General features: G+C 32.9%; 1 protein-coding gene across 1 annotated transcript; it reads left to right on the top strand.

The window, feature by feature from the left end:
* Positions 1 to 253: 253 nt before the first annotated feature.
* Positions 254 to 4,648, top strand: LOC111028482 (zinc finger protein 205-like). The gene is made up of 3 exons (XM_022307137.1): positions 254 to 637; positions 2,402 to 3,163; positions 3,641 to 4,648. Exons 2-3 carry the CDS (start codon positions 2,436 to 2,438, stop codon positions 3,855 to 3,857), a joined length of 945 nt encoding a protein of 314 aa, XP_022162829.1. The 5' UTR covers positions 254 to 637; positions 2,402 to 2,435; the 3' UTR covers positions 3,858 to 4,648.
* Positions 4,649 to 24,272: the final 19,624 nt, after the last annotated feature.

The raw sequence follows: 24,272 nt of genomic DNA, 5'->3' as shown, positions 1-24,272 counted from the left end.
CGGCGAGCGCGTGACCCCGCAGGAGCGTCAGCGGCGGCGGTGGCCAGGATTTGATGACGATATAGTAGTAGGAGCTGCGGCGGCAAAACGTTAAGCCGGCCGCGCGCCGCACCAATGGCTGGCTGCGGGCGCGGACGGGTGTCGCCGCCTACCACCGCGGCAGGGAGTGGTCCGGGCGCGCAACACACGCGGCGCGCGGCGGCGGCAGCTGCTCTCGCGCGCCACTGCCGCCGCCGCCGCATCAGTGCCCCGCGCGCCGTCAGCTCCCTTAAACGTATCGCTGCCGCCGCCGCCGCCACCGACGTTGTCGTCGACGTATTTGTGCCGCCGCCGCCGCCGCCGCCACCGTTGCTCCAGTTGCAGCGTGCACCGGACGGGTCGTCAACACGTAAACCATACACAGGCGGAACGAGTGGACCGACAACAACGACAACAATAATAATAACATTACATTTTCCGAAATATTAATAATATTTATAATATTTCCGTTACGGTTAATTGTGTTGATATTCTAATACGCGTACATTATTGTTATAAGACGTACAGTTTTAAATTCGCGAACTGACCGTTTACGCGCATCACGAAACATAATACTTACTATTTCACGTACGCCCAAACGTATATATATATATAATAGGTAAATATATAATTATAATAAATTATAAATACACACTGCACTATATATAATGTTATAATTATTGCACTCGTGAAATTATGCACTTCTGACGATATTTTATGTTTTTTATGTGTATATATTATCGTATTGTTGTTGTTATTGTTATTACAGTAGGTACTGACGATAAACGACAGAGAAGAAAATTATTTCGTACATTTACGAATATATGTGTGCAATGTGCATGGGTTATGCGTATACCATTTTATATACCATTCTATTATACTCACCTGCATGCATGCAGTTTTTGCTTTCATTTGTCAAGAGTTTTTCTAAACGACCGTATCGAAGAAATGTCAAATTACAATCACGGTTAATCATAATTGATCGTATACAAATGGCCCGTTCGACAATAAGATGAAGTGTCGGACATCTTCATAATATATAAATAATGACGCGTTATTGTACCCAATATACTATATATACCATTTATATGGGCGCATTGCAGCACTTCAAATATTATTGTCCTCTGAATTTCGAATTACCGATACAGTCTACTGTACACGCACATATTTATATATATATATATATGTTTGGGTATATATTATTGGGAGGTACCTACTCTTTAATAAAGCGAACGATGAAAAGAGCTCACAGTGAATACGGTTCCATTGTGCCGGTGTGAAAAGGATTACACACGTATTTAATGTACCCATACGCAATAATGGCTGTCAACGAGTCCGACCAAAGCCCTCGTCGAGTGTTACGTGGTTTTTTTTTCGTTTTTACGCTCGACGTCTTACCATTTTTTATGGGGTGTAAAAAAATCCGAAAAAATCGCCGTTTTCTCATCCGTACATATTATTATTACTGAGCTGCGGACGTATTGTAGGAGGTTGTTAGGCGTATACGTGTATACCAATATAATATGTCACGTTACACGAGACATGCGACGACTCGTTCGTCATAAAATATCCCGATCAGCGGTCTGCCTGCTATTATTTTCGTCGAGATCAATAAATGCTTACGGAATTCAAATCGCCAAACTGCTTTAGCATACAGTGCGTATAATAATATGAGCTCCGTGGGGTATATTATAGCTTGTATACAGCTGTAAATCAATATTAAATAAAATCTTGGTGATTGCGATACCGGGTACCTATGTATAAAGCGTTTTCGTCGTTGGGTATATAACTGAACCAGTCCGAATAACTGGCCTACACATTATACGTACATGTACCAACTTATATGGGTAGTATATCGAAGCACATTTTGTCCATACATATTATAGCTTAACCCTCGCTATTGTATAATAAAAATATATATAGACAACAATATTAAAATTTATAATATGTAAACGGAAGGGGTGCAACTGACGTTCTTTCTCTAATTACTTACCTATGAAGTCGATAGAGACCTTCTCTTCTTCTTCTTAGTATCATAATAAACTTTAAAGTACTTCCTCATTCCACAATACATTACAATATGTTATAGTTATACCCTTCTCTTTGATCGTTCCTTAATTCATAATACTAATTATGGGAGGATCCACTTGATTGCTATTATTATAATGCGCATCTGTGCAAGTGCAACGACTTTTCCCACCTTTGGCCTGCTCACTTTTTTAGTTTGTAGTTATCATTATGAATCGTATATTATTTATTTATTTTTTACCTATATAATATTATAGTAGTAAATTGTGGTTAGGTTTGTTAATATTACACTGTTAATATTGTGCTGTCGGTTGACAAATAAAACAAATAATCACGATCGTGTCTTTTATTTCAGATCGCTGTTACATCACCTATTCGGGCGACGGGAGATGAATCTGGTGTCCAGGCATCAGTACGGCGGTAGCGGCGTCGTGTCGTCGTCGTCGTCGTCGTCACGCTCGTTCGGTGGCTGCGGCAAATCGGACGACGCTACCAGCTCGGACGAAGAGGCGATAGTGGACGTCGAACGGCCCGACACGCCGCCACCGCAGCCACAACTGTCGTCGTCGTCGTCGTCGTCGGCGGCGGCGGCGGCTGCGGCCGACCACCGGCGCCGCGCCTGCATAGGCGGCGGCCAGCCGGTGACCACGTCTTCGGTGGCCAGCGCGGCCGCGCTCACTGCATGGCTGAATCCGGCCACGTTTTGGCGGGACTCCGATCAGTGGCGCAACGTTCTGGTCAACTACTACCACATGAACAGGGCCGCGGCCGCCCGGTCTGCGGGCAGGGGCCGCGGCTCCGTGGCCGCTTATCGCCCGTCCGCCGTGCCGGCCATCTGCGGCGTCGGACCGTCCACCACCGGCCGGAAGCAGACGACGGCGTGCGCGACTGGACCGCAGCCCCTGCCCCTGCCGCCGCCGCCGACGACGACGACGTCCCAGTCTTCTTCGACGTCGTCTCGCCCGAAGAAACGGTACATCTGCACGTACTGCCAGCGCGAGTTCAGCAAGTCGTACAACCTGCTCATACACGAGCGCACGCACACCGACGAACGGCCTTACCCGTGCGACGTGTGCGGCAAGGCGTTTCGCAGACAGGACCACTTGAGAGATCACAGGTATAAATATACGCAGTGAACAATAGTTCAAAGATAATAATAATATGTACCCATCTATATGTATCTATACCGCGGTTCTAATCCGCGACCAGACCTGACCTAATCCGATTACCTATCGATTTTTCATATATTTATCTACGCCCGTATCTATAATATATGTGTTATGATATTATGTACCCAATACAGTTTTATCGACATTCCGTATTTTATTAAATCATCGTGACAGAGCGCATTTCTTCAAAAAAGTTTTAACTTTATAACTCAATCATATTTTACTCTTATTTCCGTGACTTTACGTCGATTGAATAAAAATATTTGTTCCGCGGAGCTCGTTCTTAAAACCAAAATTTGTTCTCCTCCTTATTTCGATACATAACGCCTCCGCCGCATTGTTATATATAGGTCAATACACGCAATACTGCAATACACATAGTAGTAGTATAAATCATTAATATAGTGTAATGTATGTCTGCGCAGGTACATACACGTCAAAGAAAAACCATTCAGGTGCCCAGTTTGCGGTAAAGGTTTCTGTCAGTCCAGGACGTTGTCCAGTCATCGGAGCAACAGGAATTCGATGTGCCTGGACACGACCGTTTTGCATCAACAACAACAACGGGACGCCGCCAGCAACATACGCAGGCCCAAAATGATCACAGACTTTTCCATCAACTCTATATTGAACTTGCAGTAAAGCTGCACGGTATATAATATATTATATACACAACATACAGTGTTATAATATTGTCCGTTTTCTAACCCCTCGATTATTTTGATCTCAAGTGCGTACGTGCAGACGTTTGAAGGTGAAAGACTATATTTTATCACTATCATTATTATTATTATTATTATTATTACTATTATTATTGTTGTATATTATATATACGTGACTGCAAAGAATCGATGCAGTATTGAGTAGGTATGTATTATAAAATACGTTCGGTACATCACACATCATAATATTGCAGTGCAAGTCCTCCGTGTAACGCGATTTATACTTATATACGACATAATGATATGTATACATATTATAGGCTCTATATATTTACCTAAAGAACGAAGATTTATTATCATTACTGTCTTGCCACCCATCGCATCGATTCTTAGCTTAGATAACTTTTTTGTATATGCCTACTCTGCGGCTGCAATGCTGTGGACGTCTTTTTGAAATGACATTTGCATATTATAATGTATAATACCTATATATTATGTAGATTATAGATACATATCATCCTGTTGTATATATAATATATTATTATGCCATAGGTGTGTGTACACCTATTATTATTAAATATGTACACTTTTACGGATTAAAAATATTTATTTTTGTTATTATTTTACCGACCATTATACACATGATTTAGGTGCGTATAAACCTTTGCAGATAATAATCTGCCGCGTGGTGTTATAATGATTTTTTTGATTTTTTTTTTTTCATATTATATGATTATTATTATTATATATTAGCCGATAGCGCAATAATATTTTTTGTTTATTATATTATATGACATTTCGTTTTATAACTGTTTTTACCAAAGATGTTTTGAAAATAAACTCATGTACATTATGTATTATAAAATATACCTATATGATATATATATATATATATATATAAACATTTTATTAAACACATATTATATATATATTTTATGCATACTTGTTCGATACTTACATAATATTATATACGACGCCGTACGATACGATTTGCTGTGTATACTCTCGTGCGACTCGTATAATATGATATACTCATCATCATATATAATATATTACAAGTCAAGGGGTGTATACCCACAGTATGTAATACACTTAATGACGTGATATCACACGAAACAGATGTTCGCGAGATTGAAAAAAAAACCTAGCCGGAGCAGGTGGCCACGACGTAAGTATCTACGTACCTATGTGTACGCCAACCCGCGGCGAACGATGCTCGACGCGCACGAGCGAGTATAAACTTATTTATACATATATATATATATATATATATTATTATACCACGACCTACAAAGAGGTATAGACCGCCGCTGTCATTAATATCCGAGTCACTAACCGCAGAACGTTATACCTGTATACCGATAATATGTATATCATTATAATAATATAACGCGTTATGTCCTCGAGCCCAACACGGTAGCAGCAGCAGCAGCAGCAGTTGTTCCCGATGCGTACCTGTACACATCTCGAGCTCCTTAATTAGATTTAATACAAGCACAATATACCTATACGTATCATACTCATATATATATATATATATATATATTGTATAATATCCGTTGCGTGATTTATACCTCCCACCCCCTCTCGCGTTCGCTCTTCCTCTGTATATTATACAGGTACGCTTTATATATTACGGTCACGTGCTCGTCGCTACCGGTGTTCATGTAGGATGCCTGTTTTTATAATTGAATTGAATAATATTATTATACGTGCGTTTATAACCAGCTATACCGCGCGCACGCGGCGGAATCCGATTACATATACCTACCTACCAGCGTATATTGATTGTACGCGCGATGCCTGCCTATATTTATTTATATATATCTACACCTGTTTTAATGTATGTATGAGTTTTCGTCTTTGGTCGACGCCCTCACGTCGTGCCTCCACCTCCTGCACTACCTATATATGACTAACTCAGATATAGTATTTATCAGTGTATCACTATATACTGCAGCATATATATACATACATGTAAGTATACATACATACGTAAATACATATGTGCACTACTTTTGCGTTGTTTTGCTCCGGTGGGCGGTGGCGAATAATTACATATTATATAGGTAGCGTGTTTACAGCGAGTATATAGGGGAAGTAATATATTATATTATTAAAAATAAAACAGTGGCAGTTGCAGCTGTTGCGGCTCTTTCGGCGATCAGCTGCAATAATAATAGGTATGCAGCGTTGGGCCGATGCAGTCAGTCTGACAGTCACAATAATTTATAAGTTTAATAATGTGTGTAATATAAATATATATATATATATATATAGTATATTTCGATACCACTGACAATGCGCATCATATGAAATTTGAATGATATTATTTACGTATATATATACCTACTACATGATCTGCAGTGTTATATGTCCATACCGTCTATATGTATTATGTATATCGAACTGGACAGAGACCGAAATGATTACATTGTTATTATGTATATAGGTACTTAATTATAAAATATAAATATGCCGTATAGATCCAATAGAATAATATGTAATATTATAATATAGCGATTAGCGGGTCATTATTATGGACACGTTCGCTGTGGATTTTATGTTGGTATGTGCATTTTATAGGCCGACGGAAACTCTTCGAATTGACCCGATGAAATAATTATATATATGTATAGTCTTATCTGAATTATCACAGATCAATTTGATTATTTTATCAAGTTGTTATAATATTTAAGTAGTTTGTATATGGTTTACATTAAAATAAAATAAACTATAGAAGAAGTTTTGTAAACATTTGAAAAACTTAAAAATATTTCTGAGTGTTCTGAAACAATAATAACATTTTTATTTCACTGAAAATAAAAAATTTAATATAATATAGAAAAAATGATAGTCAAAAACAATGACGTTAGTACCAACTATGTACAGTATAAAATGATTATATCTATATGAATATCAGCCTGATCTATCCAGTGGTTTGAGCTGTGCGTTGATAGATCAGTCAGCCAGTTTCGTTATCCTTCGGCATAATGTATAGATTAAATAACATCATATATACTATATTTAAAATACAACATTTAACTATAGGACTCTTAGATGAGTGATGAGTGATAACTGATACATAATATATACACATAATATTGAATTATTTTAATGTGTACTTATTTATTTATGTTTTTTCTATTATTTCATTTAATTAGTATTTACGTTTAACTATATGTATCCTTAAAAAGGATAGTATAATTCATTAATGCAGATTGCAGCTATACTTACTACTTATAAGTTATAATATCAACAAAATATTATATAATATTACAGCATTATTATTATTATTGTACATATTATATCATATATATATATATATATATATATATGATCAATGATCATTTACTTCATAATACTATTTACTAGAGGCATTTTGTCTTACTAAAGTATACGGTGTTTTTTTACTTGGGATTTTTTTAAAAAGTTTTTTAGAAACATTATTTCTGAACATAGATTCCTAAAAAAAGTATAAATATAAATATATAGTTCGCTATAAATTTGTTTCTTATGCACATAATATGAAATTGATATATTTTAGGTATAATAGTTAGATGAATTAGAGGTATAGTAGCTGCATCTGTAATCTGTGTACTACTAAAAACTCGAATAAAGAAGAATTACTCAAAACAAACTAAACAATTTTTTTTGTATCGAAAAGTATGGCGAAAATTGTATTTAAATTCTAAACAAATAATATATAATACAATATATGTTCTATCGAATATAAATTGCATCCACCACCCATGTGATGCAGCTTATCTTTATAGTAAGGTTTTTTTCTTGATTAGAAAAGTAACTAACATTAGACAAATTAAAATAAATGATGTATTGATGCGCATTTTAAATGAACAAATTATTAATTAATAACAAAAAAAGAGAAAAAAACGAATATTGTAAAATAATAATCGACAATTATGTTAGAACTGTATTACATCATATTAGTATAACTTCAAAAAAAAAAAATATTTAACCTATTATAATTTATAATAAATTGATTGTAATATTATGATACGAACATTAATTACAGCAGCTCCAACGTATACAATTGATAAACCTGAGCCGTCTACAAAATAAATATAATATTATAGTTTTGTCTATTACCTATTATATTATGAATTATTGTGAATTTTGCAGGTAGGTAAACATTATCAAGCCAAAAAGACTTTTAAAAAAGCATTTAAAATGAGATAGCCAAGCCAAGTGAGTAATAGATATAGCTATTCATGCGGATGTCTTTCAATTTTAAACCATTATTGGTGCGAATGTGTGACACTGCAGAGATAGTATATATATATATTTTTTTTTTTTTGGATTAAGGCTTCAACTACAAAGGTCATTAGCCTAGAACTATGTAGGGGGAGGGGGCGGTTGGTTGGAACACGTTTGTATGTGAGCAGGTGAGGATGTGCTGCCAAATACCCGGATGGTCACCCATCCGAGTGCTAGCAACGACGGCCGGTACGTACGTTCAGAGCGTTGCCGCATATTGAGCGTACGACCGCGCCTCACCAGGCCACAATAATAGTATATCATATAAATCAAATTTTCAGAAAACAATCCGGTGAGCGGAAATCGTTATTTATAAGGATTTTATAATGTTTATATGATAATAAATTTTAAAAAAAATGTCCACATCAATCAAATTAAGCAATAACATAACTAACGAATGAAAAAATTAGTGTCTCAAAATTTTTTTTATAATACATAGATTAACTCATTTTACTTTCGTTTCTAAAATTATACTTTCAAAAAAATCAAGAAAACTTATAAACAGTTATATTGTTACAAGTTTAAATCATTTGTTTTTCTGTTAGGTACATATACAAATCAACCATTTGTAGGAATAATGTTTATGTTAATATTTTTTTTTTTTTAATTGGGATATACATTTGTAATTGTTTGCATACAATTGTAGTATATGGTAATGTAAGTTTAAGCAGAAGGCTGGTAAAGGATAACATATTATAAATAGTGAGGGGTTAGAAATTGGTCCGTACAAGAAGGTGGGTAAAACGTCACCCGTTAGTTTGAAAATTGTTACCTACATTCATGAGAAAAAATCATTATTTTTCCTTTATACGCCTATCCAGTTTTGTCAAAAATTGAACTTAATTTTATTTATTTTTTGAGTTCTTAAGAACTGTGACTTTTTTAATATAATTAATCTAATTTTAAACCATTTAAATAAACAAAAAAATATTCGAATTTTGTTAGCCAACATTAAATTTATATGTGAGGCCGTGCCTTCTGTGCCTCGTATAGAAAACCTTTAGAGGTTGAAAAAAGAAACTGTATAAACACCCCTCGAGTCTTGAGATATCTATTGTTATAACTTTATAAGTATAAAACTTTTATTGAAAACGGTTCCGTAGCTATTGGGTTAGGTTATAATAGAGGACAAACAAATAAAGAAACATTCTGCTGATTATTAGACCGCTGAACATCCTATACTAGACTTTCCTGCAAGGTGTTGCCACTGACAGGTTAAACAATGCAGGTGGAATTACCCTATCTTAAAAAACATGCCTGATATACATGAAATGCGATCATCATCAAAAAATCCTAAGAATTTCACTGTCTGTACTATATATATATATATATATTATATTATACAATAAAATGTCTATTTAAAATATCGAGCTGTATACATTTTTATTATAAACTATAAAAATTATTATTTTCTTAAAATATTTTTTCAACATTTTAGTAGGTACATTATATACTTTATTATATATAGTCTATGGATCATTGTGATTTGTATCATTTATAAAAGCGATCAATAAGTAATGATCTAAATTATTCTAAGGGATCCACGTACTACGGCGGTAACGGTGGCTGTAACTGAAAAATGAAGACGGACACGATATTTTACCGCCACCGAGGCGGCATCGCCAAGTCAAAAGAATTTTACCGCAGTGCGTGGCGACCTTTAACTTCCCTTCGGTCATGCCAATCCATTTGCGCGATTAAAATCCTACCACTGGTTTGCAGACGTTTAGTGGGCCGAATAATAGAGGTAAGTACCTACATATTACTATCGTATACATATATTATAGTGTCGGAGTTCTGGTTCGGTTTTTATTTGGTATAATTCTTTGAAGATGGTTGAAACCCACCGCGGCACGAAATGTATACGATTGTTCGAGGGCACACAAACAAGGAGGAGGAACACTTTATATGTATTATATGTACATGTGTACTGCTGCAGCGGAGGATCACTTTTGATACAATATTATAAACAAATGTTTGTAATATACGAGTATACGAGTAAATATATATACGTTGATACTCGCATACATCGTATAGAAGTGACATAAGAAAGCTGTTCGTTTTCCGGAATATAGGTACACTATTATTGTCTAAAGGGAAAATGATATCGAGCGGCAAACATAAAAGGTGGCTCAAAGAACTAGTACGCCGCACCGTATACCTTTGATAAGCGGCGTTCGCCATAAACAATAATATTATATAACGGTTGGATCTTACGTATACAATCGCATTATACTCGGGGACATTTTAAATCTATATTATATTATCTGACTGTGTGTGGCATTTTTTTGACCTATGTATTATGTATAAATACGATTTGATTCGCGGTATGAACGCAATGTAATGTCGTACACCAATAATGGACTTGTAAATTATGTTGTACTCGTGTACCTACCGAAATATACATCGTAGAATAATTGGGTTCAGAAAAATACTAAACCGTTGTGTTTTCAGTTCGGGATCAGATGACGCACTCACTCGTACATTTTTTTTCTAGAAATTTAGATGAATTTTTTCGGAATTTATAATTTACGCGCAACACAGAATGTCCAATAGTTATAGTTGTATACATTATATCGTTGTAGCTCGCTTTTTGGTTCCTTCTCTTCCTCGTCTTTTCCGTTTAATTAGGTCCAAAAAATGCTACTTTGGAAAAATAAAATCTTCCGGTGCAAATGGTGTTTCTCGTGAGTAATCATTACATCCTCATACTTGCCGGTAGATGGTTACTAGTTAGTGCAATCTACAGTGCTGATTTTTCGAATTTGACAAAACGCAATAACAAAATACCCACATCTAAAAGCTAAATTACATCAACAATCAAATTTTAAAAGGTAACATATTACATTTTTTTTACTAAAATTCTGATATAATGAGAGATGACCAAATTTATTGAATGATAAAATAATCAATGCTAGTTGGTTACTTAAATTTTTTTTTCATTTTAGAATTTACAATTTGTTACAATATAGAAGAATATAAAAAAAAAATATGTATTGTATTATGGCTTGAAAAAACTGATTAAAGAAGCCTATCTAGTGAAGGCACTTTTTCAGTTATTTATACGCATTTATATATGTTTACAATAATATTATTATACTTCAAGTTATGGATTTTTTACAATAATTATACAAAAAAGTAAATTTGTGACGGTATTATTGTGCAACGATTAAATCCTCAGCGGGGAGATGAACCTGAGACAAGATTAAAGGGCGTAAAATCCAGAGCAAAAATTTAATAAATTTACTATTACAATAATTGTTTATTTTGAAAAAGTATAAATATTTATAATTAATGGTATAATTCGTCCGGTACATATTATAATTAAAAAGGAAAAATATGATGTGATGCTCAATCAAACTTCCAAATAGTATTAATATAAATTGTAACTCAATGATTTACCTGACGAAATTTCTAAATAATTTACTGTATCTAGGTATCAATAGCCGCAAAATAAATCGGTTCAATATATTATTTTAAATATTGACATATTGTTATACATACCGGAATTCATACTAGAATTTTTTTTTTAAACTGATAAGTCATAATATTAAATAAACATTATAATTATTTAATTTTTTTTTTTAAGATTATTGTACATATTTTACATATATGTACAGAATATATATAAGAATGTAGGTATATATAATATTATATAAAATGTATATCATAATTTTTTAATTAAGATAATTAACTAGATATGTAATACTTAATTCAACTGAGAAATCATTATAATATATTATGTATATGATGGTAATGATAAAAGTACCTAATTATTTTTATTGTATTTTTTTTTTAATTCGTTATTTTAAATATTGTTACATAATATATATACCGGACTTTCTTACCTCGGAAATTTTTACACAGGAATTTTTTTTCTAGAACTCTTTTATTCCGGACTTTTTAGGCAGGTAGTTTGGTAAGTTGATCCTAGGTTTATGTTTACCAACGTTCTATACGTATACATAAAATAACTACAGATACCTACTACAATGGATTTTTCGAATTCGGTGACGACGAATATTATATGTACTCTTTCTTTCCCCTAACAGACTCGAGGAAAAGGAAAATAACAGTGCCTTGTACCTATATATACCGTAAAGGCGTAAAATATAATATATTATTATTGCTGTCAATTGTTTTTTTTCCTTGCACGTGCCACAAAACCGTATTATGGATGAAAGTGAAACTGCACTAGTGCACTCTGCAGTTATTTCGTTGTGTCGTGTGTGCGTACCTAATATTATATTTTACGGCGTATAACGGACGAAAAAGTATATATTATTATGTTGTCAAACGTTCGGGGTTGAAAAAAAAACCGTGTACATTTTTTATCAAACGAAAGCGAAACAACAAGTTTAACGCTATGTAGGTATACGTTTCTTTCAAGAAACATTTTTTTTTCGAACTTCAAAAAAGTAGAATACATTTTTTTCTCCTCCGGTCGCGTTTGCCGTTAATAACCGTATCGATGACGGGATATTATATTATATATTACTGTGTTATAAATATTTAGTACCCAAATATAATATACATAATATTATACATATATAGGTAAGTGCGTCCGAGACAAATGGGATCCCCCCGAAGATATTATGTATATAAATATATATATAATATATATATATATGTGTGTGTAAACGCTACATCGTCTTTATACATAATATGAATATATATTGTGGATTTGTTTTGGGCCAGGAACAGGGAAATGTGGTCAAACAATGTGACGTCCAGCAGGAAGGAAAAAAACACACTCTCTTGTGTGTACCGCTGTAAATCACACACAAACACACTCAAACGTGTGAGACTGGCGAGTCTTTTGTGTGCGTTCGTAAAGGATTTGTCTCCGTTCCGGGTTCACGTAGAGTTTGGTGACCCTTTCCCACGTTGGTGCAGCCCGACGTGTGCGTACGCCATATTACACGGTCTTACGATTTTTTTCCTCATTTTTTTTCTTTTTTTTACTTCCCCGTACAGTATGTTATACGCGATTCACTTTACTCTCCGCTGCAATGGTGTACAATATAATCGCGTGAAATTTCCTCATCGTCCCGTACACGACTGTATATTATACACCCGACGAAATCGAATTAGTCACTCTCCCGCGCGCTCGCGAGTGTATCTCACGCCCTGCGAGACACCAATAATTTCACCTAAACACTGTGTCGAAGCGGTAAATATATCATTACGAAAAGAAAAAGAATCGACAAAAAAATCCCCAAAACATTGGTCGTAAGATGTTGTGACTTTTTACGCCCGCGCCCCTCCTATACAATGTGTATGGGGGTTACAATGTATATAGAATATAACGTAGGTACCATACTATATGCCGTAACTGTAACTCGTAGTTCGTTTTCCAGTAAATGACTACATAATACAGTGGGTCCCGCTTAATGTGATCACTTTGGTGCAGGTCATTTTGATTCTATTAACCGGTTGATTCTATAAAACATTTACAACATTTTCTGGTGATTAAATTTTTTTTTATACAATTACATATTATTTAATGTAACATACATAATAAATGACACAAGTACACGACGCACAAAGATAGTTGAATAACACAATAACGTACAGCGATATACTGTCATACTAATAAGTTCAAAAATAAAATGGGTTTTATAAATTAATCAGTTTGAAATACCATAAAAACGTTATAAGAATGTTCATAAAAGTGATTCAATTATCCGGTACTTGGTGATTCTAATAAAAGGTCAATTTAACATTAGTAACATACAATTTGGTTTGGGATTTTCATTTTTGATTCCAATAAACAGTAGTGATGACATTAAGCGGAACTCACTGTAGTTACAGTTTTTCTGTTGCAGCATATATGCACACGTCGATCATGCACAGCTCGGTTCGATCCTTAAAGGCTTAATAGCTAACCTAATGTGTTCTGATCCAAGTGTCCATATATCCGCATAGTTTAACGAGTATTATAATAATTATATAGGTACTTTGCCTACTATTAATTCTTGGACAATATTGTTACAGTACTAAACACTATAATATAGTCCGACCTACCAACTATATTATACATTATTGGTATAATCTATATGTATAATACGCGTTTATATGAATCACGATCGTGTACACTGAAGGATCTTTACCGTTTTAAAAAAAAGATTTAATATTCAGATTGGTCTCCAGATGGTTTGTCGGTTATATATTTCTGTTTTGATTTTTAGCTATCGTATGAATAAATTATATATATTTATATATGTCATTAATACAACCATAATATGTAAATAATTGTAAGTATCGGTTAAAATTTTTTTTTTATACGGTTACGTGTACCTTTCTCACGTTTTGCTCAACATTTGTTAAATATCTATTCGAATCGAAATGAAAAAATGTGTGGGAACCAGTATCAGCTATTCTACATGTGAATTATTTTATTTGAAACATGGTAAACGGAAAGAATCTTGAAGTCCTAAATATTATATTAAGTTGTATACAAGTTGATTCATGATTGTATTTTTAATCATAATAACACATTTTTGTTTTATTCACTTCAACGTTTTTTTTTTCATTCTAATTTAAATATATTTAGACGTTATTTACATGGGCAATTTGGATCTGTACATCTTTCTCATTTATACTTTTATACATATTATAGATTTATGTAACATAATTTAAAAAAGAAAAGAATCAACTCAACTCATTTGAATAGTTTTTAAATTACATTTTTGCATCAAAAAAACGTTTTCACCAAAATAAACTTGAAATTATTTATATTTTACTTAACAATCTATTTTACTGCTAAATGCGTGATGGTTATTCACTATGTAAATAATATGTGATCAACGTACCTACATAGTAATTTTTTTACATTTTTACTCTTAAAGTATGTCCACTTGACAACAGTTCGAGTTTGTTTAACTGTAATAATTATTCTGCTTGTTTGTTCTAAGCTCATAAATTAAATCCGGCGGCACTTGTCACTTGTGTTTGTTCCGGAGCAAAAGCGAAATTATTTCCATCACATTACCGTATTTCGTTGAGCTATTTTGTCAATATCCTCGTTGATCGTTGACCAAGTCTCTTCGATCTACAATCACATAGTTTCATCATATAATATGTCAAAATAATGTCATGTTACTATTATTAGCCTCTATTATATCATATTCAGTTATATTCATAATTTATTTACTATTTAAACTTGTATAGGTTTTAATAATGTAATACATAATATATATATATATATTTTTTTTTTAAGTATATATATTTAAATGCTTGTAAGTTGTAATATAATTCGACCTAGATAAGGTTTTAGAGTGCTATAATATTCGCAAAAAAATTTGACACTGGACAATAATACAGTATATATTATAAAATACGCAATGCAATTTCTTTGTACCTACTACATGTGTACATATACATACGGATATAGTCATATAGAAATATATCAAATTATTTTATTCTCTAAAACTGTGATGTCAGAACTATTGGTTATTATTTATTTGTTAACAACATAAATCAAAAAAGTTTTTCTTGATATTATTCTTTATCAGTTACGAAATAAAATTCCCAAAAAGGTTGATATACTTAAATAATTATATATACTTTTCGGGACTCAGAATTTGGCAGACCGTGCTTTAACTTGACACTTAATATACCTACAGTATGAATATAAATTAAAGTGTATATTTACTACCTATGTCTTTTGACTACGATTTTTGTAGCCGCGATACATGTTGTATATTTACAGTAAAAAATTTTAACCAAGGTAACAATATTGATTTAACAGTAATATTACTGTTTAGTGACTCAATTTTATTAATACATTTCGTTATTAACATTTCAATTATATTGTCTTATGTCAAAGAAAAAAAATCATTATAAAAATGCCCAGACGAAATCAATTAAACGATTATCGTTGATAATAATTTTAGCTGGCAAAAAACCTGTAATTATAATTTACACTACAAGCAGAACAAATTATTATAATAATACTTAATAGTTAATGTTTGATAATAGCTGTCTATCAAAAATGTAACGTAGGTATCTATCTACCTACCTACTGAGATGAGAATTTATTAACTTGTTGAAGTTACATACCAAGACTGAATGATTAAACATTCTTTATCAAATTAATAATTTTAGTTCAAAAACTGTGAATCCGACGATCATATTTTTTAGGTTAGATTATTTACTTATGTGCAATGGCGTGTTGACAGTGATTTTGAAATGCAGTTGTCTGATAATCTAAAAGGGGTGGATGGATCGGTGCAGGGAAGGTCGTGAATGAGTACTGTATTTAGTGAGAAATTGTAGTAAAAGACTAACTTCATCTAAATATGTTATAAATAATAATAATAACTTCAATAATAAGTATTATATTAAGCAGTCGAGGGGTAGGTCATTAAAAGTGAATTGCCCGAAAAAATATTTCATTTCACCACGCCACTGCGTATGTGCGAATACTAGACCAACAATATTTCAATTCGTCAAATTTAACAAATGAACTTAGACTATTGAACATAAATTATAATTATATATTATAGGATGTATTAATAACTGTGAGAGAGCTCAAAACTAAATTTTAAATTGCATCGGGAAACAATATTATAAAAACATTAAAAAAAAGTACATTTTGAGTAGGTAAATATTTATAATTTAGATACATACTTTTTTGCCATCCAATTCGGTAATCTGTTTAAAATATATTAATACAAATTGTGTTACAGTTATTTTATTATTATTAATATTATTATTTTTATTTTTCAAGGCTTTGACATCAATGGTATTCATATAATATTAGCCTATACCTTTGTTTGAATTCAATACAGTTTGTTTTTTTCTAGTAATCCATGTAATTACTAATTACAATGACAGTACACCTTTCACGATAATTATTGCAGGTTGTATAATATAATACAAGTTGAATTTTAAATTAAATGTTTGTTTGCAATTTTGTCACACCTAATGGAATATGGGATTTCTGTGACAAACGTAGAATAATATAATATTTGAACAAAAGTAACCCCTACGGTACTACGACTAAAAAAACATTTAAAATGTCAATATATGTACAGTGGTGAGTCGGGTGTTTACGGGCAACATTTTATTATTTATAATACGGTCGTGTGTGTGAACGCATTGTTGTTATGTTGCCGCCGGGCAAGTACACATAATATCATATCTCTTCATATAAACTATTTAACCGATTTCGGTCGGCAGAGATAAATATTATAGCATTATGAATAATATTTACTCGTCAAACCACTTTAAAACGAAAATGCGTATAATTTTTCGATCTATCTAAACCGACATGTGAACTAGGTATATTTATTCTATATATACGCAAATGAAGGATTTACGACTGCGTTGTGTTGACCGCTGAGCATGATATTATGTATATAGGGGGTATATAAATCGTTTTATACATTATTAAATTATTTAACGTCATCTGTTTTTGTTTATTTATCTTTTTCCTTGAGTCGAGTATATATATATGCACATAATATACTAATATACATCATATACATATATATTACACAGGATAATTCACCAACCATGCTCACCCCAATTTGATTTTAATATGTATACTCAAAGATCATGGTTTAAAATTCTAAAGATTTTTTTGCACTACCTACTTAAGGTTTTGTAGTGATACAAACTTCTGTTTTTCAAATGAGAACCCCCATTTTTACTATAAATTATTTTGTGCAATTAACTACCTAGCAACTAGTTTTTTAGTTATTAGAATTCCTATGTTAAGAATAGTAGTCCTTATAAATCTATTCAAACAAATTTAAATTATGGGTATATAAAAATAATATTAGATCTAGTTGTATTATTAATTATTATTATACTTGGATCATTTTTACGATTTATTAAGGTTGATTGATTTATCAATTTTCCAATCATCATAGCCCATATATTTTCTAAATTCATTATCATATAATTATTATCCTTAGTACACCAAGTAAAATAAATCAAATAATAATCATTGGAGTTTAGCTGAATATTATTAATCGCCTTATAATATACCGTATTATCAGCTAAATGATTTACAACAAAAGGGATAATCTAAGTTAAAAGACATAGTTTGTATCTCCAAAGGACACTTCTTAAGGAGTACAAAAATCTAAAGAATTTGAAAATATCGTCTGAGTACATTTAAAATACCAAAAATCAGTTTTTAAATAATTACATTATTGGAGAAAAACGAGTTGAGCATGTTTAGTGAACCAAGGTATATATACGATTAAAAAATGGCTGTTGAAAATGTCCGGAGATGGTGACAACGGCATTGCAGCTTTCGTCACAGGTTTGGTATAGAATGTAATGTAATAAGTCTGCTGCAGTAGTGGTGCTTAGAAATTTTTTCCCGACCCGGCAAAAACCCATCCGCGACTTTTTATCTTTTATGCAGCAGAATAAGGAGTATTTGTACACATATGGTAGATACTACCTATGTCCTATAATGTCATACAAAATAAATTATCTTAAAAATCCATCAACTCACATCCGATTATAACCCACCCTTCGCGGCGAACATTATAATACGATACACTGCAGGCACACTCATCCAAATTTATTTCCTGAGGCGATATTTTCAAATGTCTCATCGGCAAACCGTCGCTATAATAATAATATGACGTGCAATATTATGACGAGTGCAGCGCAATAATTATATTACCGTCGAAGCGTGCGAAACCGGTCGTGCGCGCGTCTTGTGTTTATACTTTATAATAATAATAATAAAAATAATAATATTATTATTAATATAAATACGACTGGCGAGCACAGTGTCCGTATTGTGCATAGGTACTTATATTATTATAATAGCCTGTACCTAATCTGCCGGTATGCATGTCTATCGGTTTACGAGCGCGATACGGTGAGAAATAAAGCGAAAATTATTATGTTTTTATCATCTCGGACGGGCGCGTTCGTCTCCCGCGGCGGAACCGCCAAGGAACGAGCGACCCACAATAATAATAATAATAATAATAATAATAAATAATAATAATATATATAGGTAATGCCCGTATTTTATTATTATTATTACACGCCGCGGCTGCAGAAGTATTTATCCACGCGATTCCGATCGCGTTTCGTCATCTGTTTTCGGGGGAAGGCATTCACGACGAAAGCGAACACTCTAGAGGTATTACATTATATTATACAGTAATTGTACAAAAAAAAAAAAAAACGAACCATCAAAACGAAACGAAAATCGCCAATACCCGCGAGAGCCCCGGCGCTCGGTCACGGAACTTTGGCGGCGTGAGAAAAAAAAATAATAGTAACAAACCTCCGACGTGCGATCCCGGATCCATCATCGCCGCCGCCGCTGGCCGATATATAATATATAAACGATTGCGAAGACTTGACAATATTGTAGTGTTATATTATATATAATAATAATGTATATCTAGGTGCGCTGTGAAGATATTTTATCGTGTTTTATTTATTTTTTTTTTATTCGCTAGCACGAATGAAATAATCGAAACCCATTTTCAGGTAACGATGTTGACCTTTTCCTTCAAAATTGAAAAAAAAAATATTCCGCTGGCCATAAATATAAATAAATATATAAGGTACTCCAAGAGGCGTAAGTGGTTTTTTTTTCAATCAAATCCGAAGATGTTTTAGATTTCTGAATTCCGAACATTGGTGGAAAGTACGGTTGAATACTCGACTGGACTGCTGGATTGGTATAATATACTACCTACATACTAATAATACTGTTATTACATATTATACATTAAGGGGCTGCGCTTTTCTTTTAATGCCTATATATATATTGTGGCAGGAATATATTTTATCCTATAATCCTGCGATATACCTACAATCTACATTGACCCCATTTACCCCTCCAGACGATTATACTTTGTGCTCTGTACAACTCACAACTAGCCGAATACACACCTGCAGACTTTTCCAAAGAATACTTAAATATTATTGTCTCTTGGTACCAGTTAACATGCAGATATTGGCCAATAAAGGTTATAGCGCATCTATTTAAATTATTGTACAATCGTGCATAACTTCATTTTTTAAACGCTCGAGCAATGGCCAACAATAACATGGTTATCCACACGACCACACTGACATGCCAACCGACGCAGACATTCAATATCGGTGGTCGATAAACGCAGTACTATATAGGTGGTATGCGAAGAAGCCAAGCAGTTGTGTTCAACAAATAAATGTTATACATACCTACGTAATAGTCGAGGGACATCATTATCTGCAGTTGTTGTTTATGGACGTTACTGAGAGCAACCCCAGGATCGTCGGAACGGTTTTCGTTTTGATAGAGTTATAATAGTAGGTATACCCAAATAATCGATATCGGAATCATTTCGTAATAAACCATAATCGTATGCATATGACGGATTCACACTCGGGTCGTATCGCGTACGCTTCGCCGCGGGATATACAATGGATACCCACGTATATTGTACAATAATATTATGCCCTGCAGCAACCCTGAAATATAACATCTGTAGGGGCGTTTAAGGGTAAACTACCCCAAATGCATGCTGCCGTACTGTGTGTCCGACTACGATTTAAAAACTCAACCGATTAATTGTATATACTATCATAATATAAACGTTCGACAACAAGAACATGGTGTATCGTGGGTAATAATTTATGTAATTACGAGACAAAACTCGCTTTGTTGTATTGTGTACACGAGGTCTGCTAATGAGTTGGTCACTGAAGTAATGAATGTGTTCAAATTGAATTAATTAATAAGCCATTGCTCTCGAAAAACTATTCTGAGTGGAAACGATCTGTCAACCCATATATTTAGGTAAATACCATGGATCAGTGTAAATATAGGTCGTAGTATAATAGTAGTTTAAAATCAATCTAAATATTTTGAATATTTTTTGTACATAGTAAATAATAACATACGTAAAGGTGAAAGTTTCTATTATGTTTTTGGAATCACAACAAAATAACACTAATACAATATTTGAACTTGCGAAAATGCGTAGAAAAACAAAACATTTTCAAACTCTATCAATTAATATTGAAAATGTTCTTAATTTTGAACTAAAAAACGAATTGTATAGACTAATTATTTCCCTGTCACTACCGAATTTCAGATTGAAAGCTTGGACTTTCGTTAGTTCTCAAATGTTGTAGTTTGTGCTACAATTTCTCAAAACCTATATCATTGCTTGTCAAAATTTGAACTTTAAACTCTTTAAAAAAAAAATTTGACCAAGAATAACTTATGAGATACCTTGTATTAAAATGTCAGGCTTTTTCCCTCAAAAACAAAAATTTGACAGTACATACATTGAAAAAAAAATAATTTTTGAAATATCTAACCATAAAAAAAATCCGAATTTTGTCCAATACTGGTTTTTATGATGTTCCTAATTACTTAAGAAGCATGCCCTTAAAAAATATCAACATCAGAGTTGAAAATTGAAACTTTTAACTGTTTTTAATTTAGGTGGCAGTCACAAAAAATAAACTAACGTTATAAAACTTGCTCTGTTCTGCAGAAACTAAATTAATCTTCAAAGTACTTATCGTATAATAATTTATTATTCTTATATTATATTTGTTTCTGTTACCATTGTTTTGTTTCAACAAACGCGCCTAGTAGTATAGTATACAAACGCAGGTCACTTATAGGTCCTAACTTGTATGCAAATCCCAATCAAACACACCTTAATTTAATTTTGATTTATTTTTATAATATATTGTATCATTGTTATCAGTTTTCCTCATTTGACGTTTGCCGCACATAAATGGGATGGGTTTTATTTTAGGTACTATAATACGCCTCCTCATAAAACCCTGACTTGATGCTTATATCTAACGTTTTGTTACAAAGAGATTAGCCGACCTTTTCATTTTAACGCCCTCCGTGTCTATAAAAACCACTGCTATAATTTACAAAACAAAAGAAAAAAAATTGAAAAATGATAGTTTTATAGATTAATACCTAGTGGATCTTGTTAAATTAAAAAAAAATTGATAAGATAATAATATCGTTAGGTATACGCTGTACGATTTTATCGTTCGATATACGTATATCCATCGTATACCATTTGATTAACGCCATAAGTTTTAGTTTTAGTATTGTTCTCATAATATTAGAGTTGGTTGTTAGCAGACCGCACATAACGGGCCCATACACTCAGGTCTTAAAGGTGCACATTATAATAATTATTATTGATTTCTATTTATTCTTACTGTAAGTACCTATACACATACCGCCTACCTAAACGTAAATTGTTTTAGAATTTTTTTAAAAAATTGTTTCCTAAAAACTACTTGGGGATATTTGATTATCAGCAGCGGCCAGTGGCTAATAATTATATTGAGCAATCTTTAAGATTAAATCACGCGTGACAGTTGTGATTTACTAACATACTCGAATAAACTAATAAAATACACCAAAGTGGTAGACAGTCGTTCCCTCTTAAGTGAAATTTTTCGATTTTTTATGTGTATGAACCTATATTGTATACATTATTACCGAAACTACCAGCTAATAATAATACGTTAAGTTTGAATTACGCATAAACAAGTATAGAGTTGAATATAACCTACAATATATATATTATGCAAAACATAATACATTATGTACATTACACATGGTCATATATCCACGCTGCAGTACATTATTGTATTTAGTCTGTAAAGTGTATTATTATAATAGTTGTTATACTTTGCAAAACCGAATAATTTAATAACAAAAATAGCGAAGCCGGTGGCGTTATAGGTGTAATAATATATTGTGCGTTACCCATGTGTATGTTTAAGTACCTATCTATTTTATTGGTACAATTTCAAGGTTTATGTACAGCGATATGTTCCACCATGGTAAATTCGTTTCTGCCCGACCAAAAAAGTCCCGATGGAAGTTAAAAAATTGCCTACTCTAATAAGGTACATGTAAAATTCCGCACATAATAATGGTTAATACGGACATGGGTATACAGCGTGCTGTCCTCGTTCGATTTTTATATTGTATGCTCCTCTACTTGCATCCAGTCTATATTTTAACTAAAAATGTAAATAATCGTTTGTGAATAATGAGTACTACAGAAAGTAAATGACGATAATGTCAGGTTTTTATTTTTTCTAACTGGTGTTTACGACCACATGCGTCATTCGCGAACCTCTTATTTCACTTGTCAAAATGTATATCTTATGACTTAATTTACACCTTGGGAAATCATAAGATATAAATATAAATATAATGTACATTATATATTTTTTTTTAAATATTAAACGTTGTATCGGTGTATTTTTTTAATTTTATATTTTTCCGCATTGATTAATTCTATATTATTAGGACATAGTATTATAGTGGATGTACGTATGTATGTACCTATAGTAAAAGGTTCTTTAATTTATACATATATATATATTATATAATAGTAAGAAACGATATAAAATTAATAATTATAGAAATAATGGCTAACAATTTGATGTCAATTGGAATTAATAATGCCAAAGCCAGTAATATGGCATCAATACCATGAAGATTTATACTCAGAATAAAGAAACAACACCTCAATTCAAGTGTATCGAAAAGTGATGCTTTTTAGAGAGATAAAATAGAAAGTAGGCAGGAACTTCAAAACCTTTTGTAAGTTCAAACAATGCAAATTTATAAAATAATTTGAGATTCTTTAACCGTGGACCGGGAGTGTGCAATAAATTAACATATTATTATACTTAGGCTGCAAGTATAACTTTTGATATACTTTTTTATAGGTACTTAAAGTTAACGTTTACTCTTTTGGTTGTACAAACGCTTTAGCTGTCGATATGAAAACAGAATGTCAGAGACCGTATATTATAATGTACAAGACGTGTCATATACCGCGAGGGCGGAGGAGGTGAAAGGGTCACGGTGGAAAACGGATCGTCAGATTCGTTTTCGTCGCAGTGATAATATAATATGGTACTGTGGGTCGGAATAACAGACACCGTAAAAAAACAAAACAAAAATGAAAAAAGTCTCAGACACGGCCGGCGTCTCGTCAAGTCCGGCCGTGGCACATTATACGCGCACCGTGCAGCGGGTCATAGACGGCGTAGGTATAATGTATATTATGTACGTTATATTATGTAGTGCGCGTCGAGGGCGTTCCGTCCAGTGTTTTTATCGTTTTAA

This window comes from Myzus persicae, unplaced genomic scaffold (genome assembly GCF_001856785.1).
Source record: "Myzus persicae strain clone G006 unplaced genomic scaffold, MPER_G0061.0, whole genome shotgun sequence".
Classification (NCBI taxonomy): Eukaryota; Metazoa; Arthropoda; class Insecta; order Hemiptera; family Aphididae; genus Myzus; species Myzus persicae.
Note: the sequence above shows the minus strand (reverse complement) of the source record. Positions and strands in the feature narration are given on the sequence as shown.

Excerpts from the sequence above, each read along its gene's own strand:
- LOC111028482 (XM_022307137.1), top strand. The coding sequence starts at position 2,436 with ATGAATCTGGTGTCCAGGCATCAGTACGGCGGTAGCGGCGTCGTGTCG. Across the intron at positions 3,164-3,640 it reads GACCACTTGAGAGATCACAG|GTACATACACGTCAAAGAAA; the intron begins GTATAAATATAC and ends ATGTCTGCGCAG.